Source organism: Callithrix jacchus, chromosome 8, assembly GCF_049354715.1.
Source record: "Callithrix jacchus isolate 240 chromosome 8, calJac240_pri, whole genome shotgun sequence".
In the NCBI taxonomy this organism is placed as follows: domain Eukaryota; kingdom Metazoa; phylum Chordata; class Mammalia; order Primates; family Cebidae; genus Callithrix; species Callithrix jacchus.
The window spans coordinates 23503810-23518518 of record NC_133509.1 but is presented as its reverse complement, the minus strand read 5'-3'; the positions used below and the strand labels follow the sequence as shown (position 1 = coordinate 23518518).

At 40.9% G+C, this 14709-nt stretch overlaps 1 protein-coding gene and 1 long non-coding RNA gene across 5 annotated transcripts in view; one reads left to right on the top strand and one right to left on the bottom strand.

Moving 5' to 3' along the window:
• The window catches only part of HMG20A (high mobility group 20A), an 82187-nt gene extending 70115 nt beyond the window's left edge, over positions 1-12072 (top strand). For both annotated transcript variants that reach the window (XM_008990146.5, XM_008990147.5), the window contains 4 exons: positions 3989-4064; positions 4766-4981; positions 5696-5838; positions 9486-12072. In XM_008990146.5, the coding sequence (XP_008988394.1) occupies positions 3989-4064; positions 4766-4981; positions 5696-5832 (429 nt within the window). In that variant the 3' untranslated portion in view covers positions 5833-5838; positions 9486-12072. The remainder of the gene's footprint in view (positions 1-3988; positions 4065-4765; positions 4982-5695; positions 5839-9485) is intronic.
• Positions 1-14709, bottom strand: part of LOC103790413 (uncharacterized) — a 46081-nt gene that overhangs the window by 19748 nt on the left and 11624 nt on the right. For 2 of the 3 annotated variants that reach the window (XR_008474222.2, XR_008474223.2), the window contains 3 exons: positions 7742-7802; positions 6543-6633; positions 5368-6090 (listed from right to left, as the gene is read on the bottom strand). This is a non-coding gene — a long non-coding RNA (uncharacterized LOC103790413). Of the gene's footprint in view, positions 1-5367; positions 6091-6542; positions 6634-7741; positions 7803-14709 lie in introns of those variants that run through there. The other variant, XR_008474225.2, reaches the window with a different exon arrangement.

Genomic DNA, 14709 nt, shown 5'->3' with positions numbered 1-14709 from the left:
AGGTTTTGTGGGGACCTCAGGGTGGATAAAAGCGCTCTAGCAGAGGTATGAGTAAGTTTTTAATAAAAGAGCAAATACCGGCCGGACGCGGTGGCTCAAGCATGTAATCCCAGCACTTTGGGAGGCCGAGGCGGGTAGATCACAAGGTCAAGAGATCGAAACCATCCTGGTCAACATGGTGAAACCCCGCCTCTACTAAAAAATACAAAAAATTAGCTGGGCATAGTGGCGCGTGCCTGTAATCCCAGCTACTCAGGAGGCTGAGGCAGGAGAATTGCCTGAACCCAGGAGGCGGAGGTTGCAGTGAGCCGAGATCGCACCATTGCACTCCAGCCTGGGTAACAAGAGTGAAACTCCATCTCAAAAAAAAAAAAGAGCAAATACCTTGCAGTGTCTAAAGACCAAAGATCCTAAATACATACTGATTTCCCTTTACTTATCCTATGAGGAGTAAAACACTGAGACCTCAGTGATCCTCTCATCTGACCACCTCATTTTACCAGTAAGGAAAGTTACTTGCCTAAAACAGTATATAGAATGGAAAGAATTACCCACAATCACTTACTGAATTAAACTGGAGGCAGGACTGTGACTGAAACCCAGGCCTTCCCTGTCACAGTCTAGCATTCTTGGCAGCACAATGCCATGCTACATAGCATAAACTTCACAGTGTTGAAAGTAAAAATGGGCCTGGTTGCCCAAGATGTCAGCAAAATTTGTTGCCAGTTAAGTAAAAAAACTATTTGGTTTGTGTATAGTGAAGAAAACTATTGTATTCCTAAATGAAACTTGGATCCCTAAATCACTGTTACCAAGGCAGGTACTGGAGAGGGCATATTAGCGCTAAAGAAATGCTGACCAGAAAGCCATTCTGACAGCAGTGGGGCACTTCAGGCTGGTACACAATATTAAGAGCATTTCCCAAAGTAAAAGGCTCTTGAGAGAAGCACATATCACACCCTTTGATAAGAAATTCAAAGGGTGAAATTCTGGCCCTGATCCTAGATCACAGCAAAATAGGTTCAGTTCAGAAAGGCCTCTTTTCTCTTAACCTCCACTCAATATATAAAATGGAAAACCAAAGTGAAGAATATTCTTGCTCCTCTCAAATCAAAAGCCAGCCCTCTAGACCCAAGAGTTAGCTAGTATTACTCTCAAGAAAGTGTCTGTATCTCTTGTGAAAACCAAGATAGAAACAATAATTTTGTTTCTCCTTTAATTTATGAGAAATGACAAAATGACACTCAGCCTGAACAAATTAGACCCTTTCGGTGAAGAGGTAATCATATCCTTATGATTTTAATCCCTTGAGCTATCCTTGGAGCAGCTTAAGTACATCCAAGCCCCCAGGAGGATCCTCTCCATGCCGAGAAATGTGCTCAGTAATGGAGGAGCGCTGATGGTTTTTATTACCACTCTTCCATTAAGTAGGATTTCTCTGTTACCTTTCAGAGACTGAATAGTTTCTTTTAATTGCTTTAATGTTTCTTATTTTGCGCTCTAAGAATCTGTACCAAGGGGAAGTGTGTTAATGCACCTATGTGATGCTGTCCTCTGCCCTTATGTAATTAGCTTGGTTTGGACTGCTCTGGCAAAGAAGAGAAAAGATTTACTAGTCTGAATAGAGTCAAGACCTTGGAGAGGGATCTTTGTACCGTGGTAATGGGAGCCAAGCATCTCCACTTACCCATCTAACTGGCAGATATTGAGACGTATAGCTGGGTAACTGATCTCATGTAACTGCAGTTAAGCTGGTGACTGAATAAGATAGGATGATAATGCCCTAAGTTTTTGTGCTAAGTCATCTGTGGACTTATGTTTGTATCTGTTATGCCTTGTGCGTGTTGGGATTATGTGTCACAGGTTTTGTTTTCCTACAGCAGCCCAGTAACAGTTAAAGCATATGGAAAGCCAGCAGATTTGAGAGAAAGCCACTGCGAAATATGGCTGAGATCCCTGCTGGATGGAACCAGCCTTTCTTGTTCAAACATTAGTTCCCATTGAAATCCCCTAGGAACTGGCTCGAGATAGAGCTTTGCATGTTGAAACCTGGGACTTTCAATTGATAGTTTTGTTGTTTATTTTCAGATTGTTCTGGGAAACTTTTCTTTCATTTGGGAGAAAAATGTAAAGTAGAAATTAAGTGCTCTGAAATGACATAGTTTTTCAGAATCCATCTTAAGTGTCTTTCTTGCTCAGTGCCATTGGCAGGTGGTTCACACAGCCTAGCCCCCTTACTAGGCAGCCACCATTATGGAATACAGGAGCTCACTTAGGTGTCAGAATTCCCTTTTCAGCTGCAAACTGCTTAGCTTTTCTACTGGACACCAAGTCATTTTTGTGTTCAAAGATTTAAAATACTAGTGGAGGTCAAGCCTGTAATCCCAGCACTTTGGGAGGCCGAGGCAGGTGGATCATCTGAGGTCAGGAGTTCAAGACCAGCCTGGCCAACATGGTGAAACCTGTCTCTACTAAAAAATACAAAAAAATTAGCTGGACATGGTGGTGGACACCTGTAATCCCAGCGACTAAGGAGGCTGAGGCAGGAGAATTGCTTGAACCTGGGAGGCAGAGATTGCAGTGAGCCAAGATTGCACCACTGAACTCCAGCCTCAGCAACAGAGAGAGACTCTGTCTCAAAAAAAAGAAAAGAAAACTAGTGATGACAAGAGTAGGAAAGATACATTCTATCTAGCTTTAAAAGGTTTTTTATAGGAATTAAATCTAGGTATTATATTTACATGTTTTTCATGTTATAAAGGTCTTGGGCTCTTCTTAAGATTTCACTAGCAGCTTCTTCAGTTCTCACTTCCTGCCATTTTACCACCTTCGTTATGGAAAATTTTGAACATTATGCCAAGACTCTTAATATTCACAGTGCTTTGAACTTCAAATGCATTGTAGAATTGACAGCCAAAGCATCTTGAATTATCGACTTTATTCTTAAGGATCATTGTGGAATATATTTTGCAGTGGTCTTGTGAGGCTTTTTAATTTTTAATCGCTTATTGGTGAATTAATTTTAGGCTTTGTTATTTTGTATCTCACATAATCCTTTCTAGTTTTTAGAGCTTGTTTTTTTTTTCTGATTTCTTGATCTTGTATGTTTGTTTGTTTATTTTTCCTGAGTCTAAAGAAAATGTAGGCTGGGCGCGGTGGCTCAAGCCTGTAATCCCAGCACTTTGGGAGGCCGAGGCGGGTGGATCACGAGGTCAAGATATCAAGACCATCCTGGTCAACATGGTGAAACCCCGTCTCTACTAAAAATACAAAAAATTAGCTGGGCATGGTGGCGCATGCCTGTAATCCCAGCTCAGGAGGCTGAGGCAGGAGAATTGCCTGAACCCAGGAGGCAGAGGTTGCGGTGAGCCAAGATCACGCCATTACACTCCAGCCTGGGTAACAAGAGCGAAACTCCGTCTCAAAAAAAAACAAAGAAAATGTAGAAGACCCCAAAGATAGGCTGCCTTTCATTAGTAAATAGAAGTACCAATCGAATATCATATTTATTTTTCATGGCAGGCAGATTTCTGCTTAAAATTTTTATTGTCCACTCTGCAAATTTATATTATGTAATCTTAGGGAGCATTTTATATGCATAACTAAAAAAAGGTGACTGGGAAAAAAACTACTCTTTTTCAGTTCCTGCTGCAGTCACTTTCACAACTGTATACTGTTGACTATTCAAAGCATAAGGCTAAGAAATGGCTTCAAATTCTCCATTAGGGAAATCTGTGTAAATTTGTTTTAAGATTTCTAATTGCACAGTAGTTGTACACTTCAGAGAAGTGAATACTTCACCTGCCTAAGCGCTATGAAAGTTGGAATCCAGTGAAAAGGTGAATACATGTCCCTCACAGACTCACCTAGACTGATTCCTGCTCACCCTGCTCTTTCCTTAAAGGAGACATGATCATTGTATCTTCAAGCACTATTAGTTAATTTAGCCTCATTAAGAATTAACTGTTTTGTTCCTCTTGATTCACAGAAAGAAACAGAGGTGAAGGAACGGTCTGTTTTTGACATCCCTATATTTACAGAGGAATTCTTGAACCATAGCAAAGGTAATTACTGAAGTTTCTTTCCATGTTTCTCAGATTTTTGACAGGGGATTTAGTTCTCAGAAAAAATTCATTGCTTAAAAGCAATGGTAGTGATATCCCTCCTGAGGACTAGTCTAGAAGAAGAACTGCCTCTCTTTCACTTAATGGTAAAGGTAGCTACTCAAAGACTAGTGAAGGAAAGCTAGGCCATTGTTGTCAAAGTTTCTTTGGTCTCTGGATCAAAGGAAATAAATGCAATCACAGATTCATTTGTTTCAGACAATTAGCCTGGAACCCTTTGGACAAACAAAAACTTACATGGAGTCCAAAATATAAAATAAGAGCAATTCTGATCCCACTGTAGTAAAGATTGGAACCCACAGATATGGTTGGCCAGTCTCCCAGTCATCCCCCTGCAAAACCCCTCAGGCTTCTCATTGTACAATTTTATAAAGCAAAAACTAACAAAAAAAAATACTGGGAATTGAAACTGTTGCAGTCTTATGTATGGAATATGACTAGCTTTAAGAATTAAAATAGCTCTGGGGAGCCACGTGTTTCATTGCTGAAATTGCTATCTGGAATGCCGTAATGAGAATAGGGAGAGGAGGTGGGGTAGCTCAATTAGAGGCAGCTAAGCAGAACTTCCCTATAAGAGTCATTGGGACTCCTCAGAGACTCCTTCTAGCGCTGCATGTGTTCTGTGGGATATATATCCTCAGCTCGGGAGGCAGAGCTCCGCCAGCTTCGCAAATCTAACATGGAGTTTGAGGAGAGGAATGCAGCCCTGCAAAAGCACGTGGAGAGCATGCGCACAGCAGTGGAGAAGCTGGAGGTGGATGTGATCCAGGAGCGGAGCCGCAACACAGTCTTACAGCAGCACCTGGAGACCCTGCGGCAGGTGCTGACCAGCAGCTTTGCCAGCATGCCCTTGCCTGGTAAGTCCTCCTGCCTGAGGACTGTCAGTGACAGGGGTGTGTGTGTTGCGAGCAGTGGGGTGCTATTTATGTTTGTACTGGTGTGGAGAAGTTGAAATCTCCAGAGGAAAATTAATTAAAATACATTCTTTCTTCTCCGGATTGGGTCATGTAATAGAATGTCAGTATTGGCTAAAATCATCCAGTGTTTCAAGGTCTCTGGTCATTCAAATTTTTGTCCATTTATATTTTAGTGTCTATTTCCCTTTATTTTAAGCGTAATTTGCTATTCAGAACACTGGAAACTAAGTAATAAATCTTGAGGAGAGTGCTTCCTTTTATGTATGTTTGTTTGCTTTCTATTTGTTTTTGTTTTAACGGGAAGGAAGAGAAAACGAACACTGGTATTTCTAATATATGCTTTCATTTTGAGGATAGTCATAGCAGAAAGCTGAGAGAGTCTCTAACCTTCTGTTACATGCAGCTACTCATATATACTATACAGCAATTATATAGCCCATCTGTTTATTTAGAGTATGTGGATTAACTTCGTTTCTTTGAGATCTAAAAGCCTCTCTTGTAAAATAAAAAGCACGTCTGTGGAGCAGACCACATTAGAATCACTATTTCTTTTAAATAGTGTTAAAATATAAAATATAATATAGCTCCCCAGAGCTATTTTATGATAAAACTGAATAGGGAGGATTTTCTTACTTTCTTCTTATCTCACTTCAGGAAGTGGAGAGACACCTACAGTGGACACCATTGACTCGTATATGAACAGACTGCACAGTATTATTTTAGCTAATCCCCAAGACAATGAAAACTTCATAGCTACAGTTCGAGAAGTTGTGAACAGGCTTGATCGTTAGGGAATGGTGAGTGCTTACTGATACTTATATGCCAGCATATCATCAAAAATAAGATGTCATCAGACTCTGTCAATACCACTAAAACCCTGGGATTACATTGGATGAATGAGTTGGAGAGTTGGTTAAGATTCCTGTTGCATGGTTGTTAAATGTACTAAATAATATTAGAAAACAGAATCACTTAGTCCCAGCTACTTGGGAGGCTGAGGTGGGTGGATTGCTTGAGCCCAGCAGTTCAAGTCCAGTGAGATCCCGTCTCTAAAAATAAAAGAAAACAGAATCAAGACAGTTTTTTCTCATGCTTGCTTCAGAATGGTTTAATGGAAACAGCATGGTCTTTGTGCTTTGACCCCAGTTCTAGCTTTGTCACTTACTAGCTATATTCTTGGGCGTTAGTTTCCCAAAGGGTTTTGAAAAGTGAGTGGAAAACTTAGAGGAAATTATCCCTACAACAGCACTCAGAGCAAAGTAAATATAACTTAATTTTTAATCTTCCTTTTCTCTGGAAAATGCTAATGATACTTTAGAAGTAGTCGGTGAGACATTGCATATTTGTGAGCTTTCATAGTAGGAAGGTTTTATATTCACCACTCAAAAGCACAGTGACTGTTGTCTGTTAAATGTTGATGTGAACTCACAATACAAATAGGTAATTACCTGGTTTTAATAGATGAAAAAATAAACCCTTCAGCCAGTGCAATGGCTCATACCTGTAAGCCTAGCACTTTGGGAGGTCAGAGCAGGCAGATCGCTTGAGCCCAGGAGTTCAAAACCAGTCTAGGCAGCATGACAAAACTCCATCTATAAAAAAATACAAAAAATTAGCTGGGTATGATGGCATGCCCTTGTAGTCCCAGCTACTTGGGAGGCTAAAGTGGGAGGATTATTTGAGTCCAGGAGGTTGAGGTGAGTCTGCAGTGAGCCATTATTGCATCACTGCACACCAGCCTGGGTGACAGCAAGACACTGTCTCAAATTTTAAATAAACTCCTGGTGGGACACAGTGGCTCATGCCTGTAGTCCTAGCATTTTGGGAGGTTGAAGCAGGACTGCCTGAGCCCAGGAGTTCAAGACAAGCTTGGGCAAAACAGCAAGACCCTCCACTTTAAAATATATATATATATATGGAAAAAATTAGCTGAACCTGATGGTGCACACCTATAACCCTACCTACTCAAGCCCAGGAGTTCAGGTTTCAGTAAGCTAGGTCATCCAGCCTTGGTGACAGAGCAACACTCTGTCTCAAAAAGAAAAAGAAAAATTCTCAATAAGCAAAAAAGAAAGGATGGAGAAAATAAGTTTTTAAAACTATATATTCAACAAATGAGCAGAAGTATTTATTCTTTTATTGGGGAAAAAATTTTTTTTTCTCCATTTCCAGAAGGGATCTATCCATATACACTTTTTGGTACTAATGGTCATTTCTTAATTGGAATTAGTTTGTTCATTCAAATTCCTAGAGATAGGATATCCTTTTAGTATGCCATCCCACCAAATTGGCATCCCTTTGCTCTATTGGTTAAGTTATTCCATACCTGCAGACACATAAACTGTGTGGAAATTTTAAGGTTGGACCCTACAATGAGGTGGCTATATATGGATACCGAAACGAGAGTCAACAGCAGGATATGTTGTTCCTCAGAATGACTGGTTGTGGGTTTGAATCTTTATTGATGCTGTGAGTACATGAGCACACTCATAAACATAATTTATATTCTGGCTTGGTTTGGTTGAGCAACATATATAAAGATAAATAAAGCCCATGATTCTTTATCTAATGAGGCAACATCTGCTAGTAGAGACAAAGGCAGAGGTCTTTATACTTCTTGGCGATACCCTTGGATGGTAACTGTACCAGGCAATTCATTATATTTTAGCCTCAGCTATGCTCTGATGGGGAAAGGATTACCGTCCTTCCAGTTGAGTAGCCAGATGGAACGGACTGAACTTCTTAGAGATGGCTGGACTCCCTGCAGAATAAAGAAGTGGCATTACTGCTGCTGCTTATGAAGGGAACAGCTTGTAAATCTAGGCTTGGGATTTTCAGGAGCTCATCATCCTTCCCATTTTTACACAGTGTTTTCAATTAGCACTCTTGTAGGCTTGAAAAGTGAGAGCTGGGAGAAACAGTGTGGAAGATTGTGAAAGAAAACATTAGTTGATAACATGGTGTCTCTTCACGTAGATACAGGATACTTAATTAAGCTTTGAACCAAAAGTGGTTTTCCATTTTGAGCATTTTGCCAGTAAGATTCTCCTAAAGCTTTGTTCATCCTAAGAATATAAACTGTATTATTTGCTTTCTGAAGCGTCTTTGAAAATTAGAATATTACTATTATCCTTGATTTTAACTTATAAATATTTTGCCCTTGAAAAAAATAACTAAAAGTGTGAACTGTTATATTACTACAGATTCTTACAGTCTAGCCATGCAAACATAACTAACAATAAATGGTTCCCCACACCCCCCAAAACTGTCAAAGGAAACAATTACAAAGGCTGTGATTAATACTAGTTTGGCCTCATTATACAAATATGTACAGACAGTGAGGCCTGATGTCCCCAGCACTCATGGTACAATTAATTACTCTGACAAGAGTTTGGCAAAGGTTTCATCCACTGTCAGGCCCAATGAGGGAAGGGAAGCTAATGGTCTACAAGTTTCAGAGGAGCGTATTAGAGTTGGAAGGGACCTTTAGAAATCCAACATTTTATATATGAAGAAACTGAATCCCAGAGAGGAGAAACATCTTGCTTGAAAATACCCGCATGCATGAGTACAGAATCCAAGACTAGAACCACAGAGATCTAAACTCTCACACACTGGGTTTCTAAAACATTGCTGTAAGGAAGAGGTGGATGGCAGAAGGGGAAAGCACTGAAACATCCTGAAATTGAGCATTAAGATAGATGGGAAGTTAATAGAAAAAAATTACAATCTAGTAATTATAATGTTAGAGAATTTTAGCCCATTTTAAAATTATTTTGATAAATATACAATGGAAGAATTACCCTACCTGTCTGTCACATTTCTTGTGGCTGAGTAGTGCCTAGAGACAGGTAGAGCCAGGAGGAAGTCATAGAGGTGCTTTTAAATTGAAAGGTGACTACCTTAGCTAAACTACTAAAATGCATATGTTGCTTGACTTCAATGATAATATTTGGCTGTTTGAGTTTGGGGGAAAAAAATCTTTCTTATGTGACTGCATTTTTATTAATATGAGAAATGTTCTTGATTATATGTACATAATATGTCTCTGTACATTCAAATATCCTTAGGTTAACACTGAAGAAAATTGGTTTTGATTGACAATACATTGTTCGGACTAAAGTAGGGTACTCATTTTCCCTCCTCAGATTTGTCCTTGATGGTTGCTTTTCTGCGTTTAGCTGTTGATTTTCTACCTCCCACTGTTGCTGAACTGGAGCAGGGCCATGTTTCTCATTGAAATGTTATGTGAAACATCTCAATGAGGTTGCCTGCTTGCAGCTTTATGAGTTATTTAGTTTACATACACCCTGCACTCACCTTAACTCTTATGAAACCAAAGCATTTTTAAAATCCATAGTGCTAACCCCTTCTGATGAATACTTAAACTTTCTTGGTGTCCTTCTCTTTGTTTTTGTTTTCCTTTGTTTCCCTGATTCTGCAGGTTCTTAGAGCTCCAAGATGTTCCATAAGTATTTTTACTTGTGAGGAATGAGAAGCCATCCATGGAAATTTGAACTGAGTTGGGGCAGAGAAAGTGTGCAGATCCCTTTGCTTGTTGAAGAATCATCAGTGAGTGAAAGGCCGTCATCCCAGGAAGCCATGTGAGGGAGCCGCAACATGTATATGAGCTTCCTGTGGAATTGTCCTTACGTGAAGCTTTGAAAGTATCCAGCCACTCTCCCCGGTCTTCAGGTCCCTATCATTTCCATCTCTCTTAGAGTGGATCTGCATATCTTCAGCTTACTAGGTGACCCTGACGCTGACATCCGCTGCTGCAGAAAGGAAGACTTCTCATTGTTGCAATTTTGCTTAGACCCTTTTATCAGTGGAGCTCCAGTTTTGTTACCTAGCTGTCACTTTTTTAAATGCCTCTGGGGGTAATTTTTGCTTTCTTGGCCCCCACCAATTTATACATCTCCATTTTCTCACCTCTGGACTTTATTGCTCAGCAAGGTTCTGAAGGAGAGTTTCTTGCATTGGACAGGCCCAGTCTTCTCCCATCATTGCCCTGCTGTGACTCCAAAGAAAGGAGCTTCTTGTTGACAGTGCCCTGTGGAGCAAGGCTGTGTTTCCTACCCCACACGGTGCTCAGTGGGTGCCAGCCCTCGGTGTGGCTTTGTGATTGCTGCCCTAAAGGAGAATGCTCTTTCCTTCCTCACTGGTACTGCCTGCTGTTTTCTAAGCATTGCTCCTGCACAGACATGGAGTTCCAGCCCCAGCAAGGCTCTTCTGTTCCCATCTGTTGGCAGTGTCTTGTGGAGCATTTTTGCTGAGGAAAAGGTCACTTGTAAACAGAGGAGAAAGGGAAAGAGTACAAAGCCCAAAGTTTATTGCAAGTGAAAACTGAGGGAATCCCTGTCTCCTTTTGGAATAATGATTCTTGGATCTACATAGGTGGAAATATTCAAAATAGTCTCTTGAGCTCCCAGAAAAGGCCCGGAAGAATTCTTATGTCCTTTGTCTTCCTTCTGTACCCATTAATTGCTGAATCCATGTGAAGAAGACAGGCTTCCTTTCCTTCTCCCTCCTTAGTGATTTTTTTTTCTTTAATAGCTTAAGTAAAGAGGACTTTGTGGTTCATTTTTGTTTGTTTTGTTTTGTTTAGACATAAGGTGTTGCCCAGGCTGGAGTGCAGTGGTTATTCATATGCTATCATAGCACATTACAGCCTCCAACTCGGACTCAAGCATCATGCCTAGCAGTTTCTGGTTCCTTTAACAGCAAAAGGAAAGAGAGGTTCTGATTCTTACCTCAGGGTTTTTTGGTTGTTTCTTTGTCTGTTTTTTTGACACTCTGGAGCACAAGGCTAAAGGTTACAGCTGAGATCTTTGGAACCAAAGCAGAGCCCACTGTCTGGGCACCACACTACTGCAGGCAGGTGGATAGAAGTGTGGCCCCTCTCACAATATGCCTGTAAGTCAGGGTGTAGGCAGAATCCTTGTCATGTTGCTGTATCATCCTGCTTCTCAGCATCTCTTTGCCTGTTTTCTTTATTAGTCCAAAGGAAAACAACAACAACAAAATCTGTTTTTAAAATATCTTATGTGAACATATATCAAATTTCCATGTGCTGAAACCCACATACCATCACTTTGCAATTTTTTAGAATCAGAATCCATTATCTATTGTTATCAACCTAGCCAGCTCTCCTGCTCTTCTGTATTTTCCTATTTCCCTGCCATCATCTGCTATTTCTGCCACTTCTCTTAGATTCCCTGTCTGCTAAGTTCAAGTCAGAACTCACTGTCTGTGGCAGGAGGACATCCAGAGCCCATTGTGGAGGTTTATGTCTTCCTTCTGCCAGATGCTTTCTGTCCTCTTTCTTCCTCCTCATATTTCTGTTTCTCATTTGTGTTCAGTTTTGTGCAGCATTGATAGCACTGCTTTTGTGGCCAGAAAAGGCTATAATGTGGTCCAGGATCATCATTCTCCTGACTCTAGGTGGGACACTTGACATTGACTAGAAACATTTGCATATTCACAAATACATGAGATCTCAAGAGAGCCTACAGTATGAAATCATTTTCACAAAATAAGCACCTTGTTTTTGAAATGCTCTTTCCCAATTTTTTAACTACCCACCTAACTAGGATGATGCTAGGGTGCAGATGCGACAAAACTGTCCGTGTCTGTAGAGCAGGTCTGTGCCGCCTCCTGTCTCCCTGTGCTCAGTGAGGAAGGCAGGAAATGAAGTTACCGGCTAGCACAATACCTAACTCATGTTTCCCAGTTCACTTGTAGATACTACTCTACTTTTATGTTCTCAAAAAATAAGCGGTTTCCTCTTCAGTGTTACAGATTTCTTTCTTTTTTTATTAAAATACAAGGAGCAGCTGAGGAAGGGGAGACAAGGTATTTTATTTCTGACTAATTGTAGAAAATAACTTGTATACATGTGTTTGGAACTGTTGAAATGCCAAGTCTTCTGTATAAGTGTTTTTGTAATTAAACTTTCAGATTTTCTTTGTTTTTTAAGAAGTTGATATGCTTGTTTGACATTTGTCTCATTAAAACTTTTCTATGTTGAATTTACCTGATTCAATTTTACTTTCATTGTAATAAAAAAAATCCTACCTCTGGCCAGGTGTGGTGGCTGACACCTATAATTCCAGCACTTTGGGAAGCCAAGGTAGGTGGATCACGAGGTCAAGAGATCGAGACCATCCTGGCAAACATGGTGAAACCCCATCTCCACAAAAAATACAAAAATTATCTGGGCATAGTGGTGCACACCTGTAGTCCCAGTGACTCGGGAAGCTGAGGCAGGAGAATCACTTGAACCTGGGAGGCAGAAGTTGCAGTGAGCCGAGATCATGCCACTGCACTCCAGCCTGGTGACAGAGCAAGACTCCATCTCAAAAAAGTCCTACCTTTGTTTTTTCCTCTTAAAGACTGTCAGCTCTACATTAATCATCACCTCTTATGCTTTTGAAACAGTAACATTCATTTTACCAATTGCTACTTCAAAATATATCTTTTTTTTTTTTTTTTTTTTGAGGCGGAGTTTCGCTCTGTTACCCAGGCTGGAGTGCAATGGCGCGATCTCGGCTCACCGCAACCTCTGCCTCCTGGGTTCAGGCAATTCTCCTGCCTCAGCCTCCCGAGTAGCTGGGATTACAGGCACGTGCCACCATGCCCAGCTAATTTTTTGTATTTTTAGTAGAGACGGGGTTTCACCATGTTGACCCAGATGGTCATGATCTCTTGACCTCGTGATCCACCCGCCTCGGTCTCCCAAAGTGCTGGGATTACAGGCATGAGCCACCGCGCCCGGCCCATATCTTTACCTAATTTGAGAAGTCAGCTCCTTGAATGTATGCTGTAACAATGCAGTGAATTCCAATTCATTTTAATATAGCAGTAGTATTCTGGAGACAACTTAAAAAGATGTTTAGTCGGTGACTCTGATGTCCCCTTTATAGATCATTTGATAGAAGAAAGGAGATGTGCTTAAATGCTTGCTTTTTAAAAGTAACCAATCAAAATCTTTTTAAAGGAAATTTGTCACCTATTTCCACTATGCTTTTAAAGATCCTAGGGGTGAGGCAACCTGGCCTCCAGAGCCTGCTGATCTCCAAGCAGCCAATTGTGTGGGCATTGGGCAAGTCTTGATTTGTTCCAACTCCAGTTTCCTCTTCTCACATAACACATACCTCAGCTCTCCTGTACTGTTGTAAGAAGGATAGAGTTAGGTAACAGAATCCACCTCGCTTTGGAGGACAGGAAGATAGGAAGTATCTGTTACGTGATTGCCAGTAATTATCAGGGTATCTCAGGGTGGGGTTTGACTACATTCAACAGAACTAGCAGCAGTTTAAGAAGTGTGTCTTTCTCATAGAAAACTATGCCAAAGTTAGGCAGCTCAAGGCTAGTATGGAGGCTCCTGACTGTACCACAACATTATCTTTCTCAAGGTCACCCCATGGTCCAAAATAGCCACTTGACCATCAGCCGTTAGTTAGAAATTCCTGGCAGCCTGAGGAAAAGAGGGCAAGGACAAAATGAGCAAACCTAGCTGAGTCAGGGCCTTCTAAAGAGTCTTCCTGGAAATCATATTCAACACTTTCACTTAATTTGGCCAGAACTCAGTCATGTGACTATAGCTAGCTGTAAAGGAGGCCAAGAAATGTCATTCTTGCATGGATGTTACTATGCCCAACAGTATAGAGGTTTTAGTAAGGAAAAAGGAGAAAATGGATATAGAGTAGGCAACTAACGTTAATTTCATGACCATGCGTGACTTCATGTTTGTGTGCTAAGCCCCGCCCCCAGCCACTATGTTAGTGAATGGAGTGCATTATCTTGCCTTTGCCTCTTGGCCATCTGAGAATGACCACCTACTTCCTCGACACTTTTGTTTCCCCTGGAGAGCCAGAAAGCCAAAACTAGCTTCCACCTGAGTTGGCGTTTCCTGTTCCCATCTAGCTCTTCTTCTACCCTGCAACAGCTGGTGGCCAGTCTTGTTTAGTAGAAGTCAACATAAACAGGTGCTATTACTTCCCCTAGTTGTTTGTTCCCTTTCTCCAACTGCTCAGCATCTGCTGAATTGAAACAACACCAGGATAAGCTTTCCCTAAGGGTGGGGAAATTGAAGTATTGCTTAGCGGAAAAGCTTCTAGCTACTTCCTGCCCTCTGAAAGAATTTCCTGCCTTGCAACTGAGAGTTCCAAGTCAGGGGCTTTTTCTTTGTTTTATTTATTTCCCTTTGATACATAGCATGCACTCAGATATATACTTCAATATCTATGGATATAAACAGTAGTTGATGCCAGCCCATTAAAGAGATCGGGACTGAGAGTCAGACTGGGTGAAAATGTTAATGTACATCTGCTCATCCAGAAGCCTTTTCAGTTTAGTGTTCATAGGACTATGTGTCTACAGGGAGAAACTTGCCAGAGGTAGAAATGTAAATTCTCTTAGCTTAGTGAAATGCAAAATGAGGAGCCACAAGGAGATAGGAATGGCATTGGGAAATTAAGTGCATGGCCAATGCAAATTTTCCAGATAGAAGGATTTTTATAAACCACCTGCAATACCAGATCAGTGGGAGTATGCCTTATATGTTTTCGTGGGAATATGTATGATTCAGTATGAGTGTTCTCTTATCTGAATCTCTCTCTTACACACACCCCATGCAACAGTTAAGAGCCAGAGTTTTTATACCA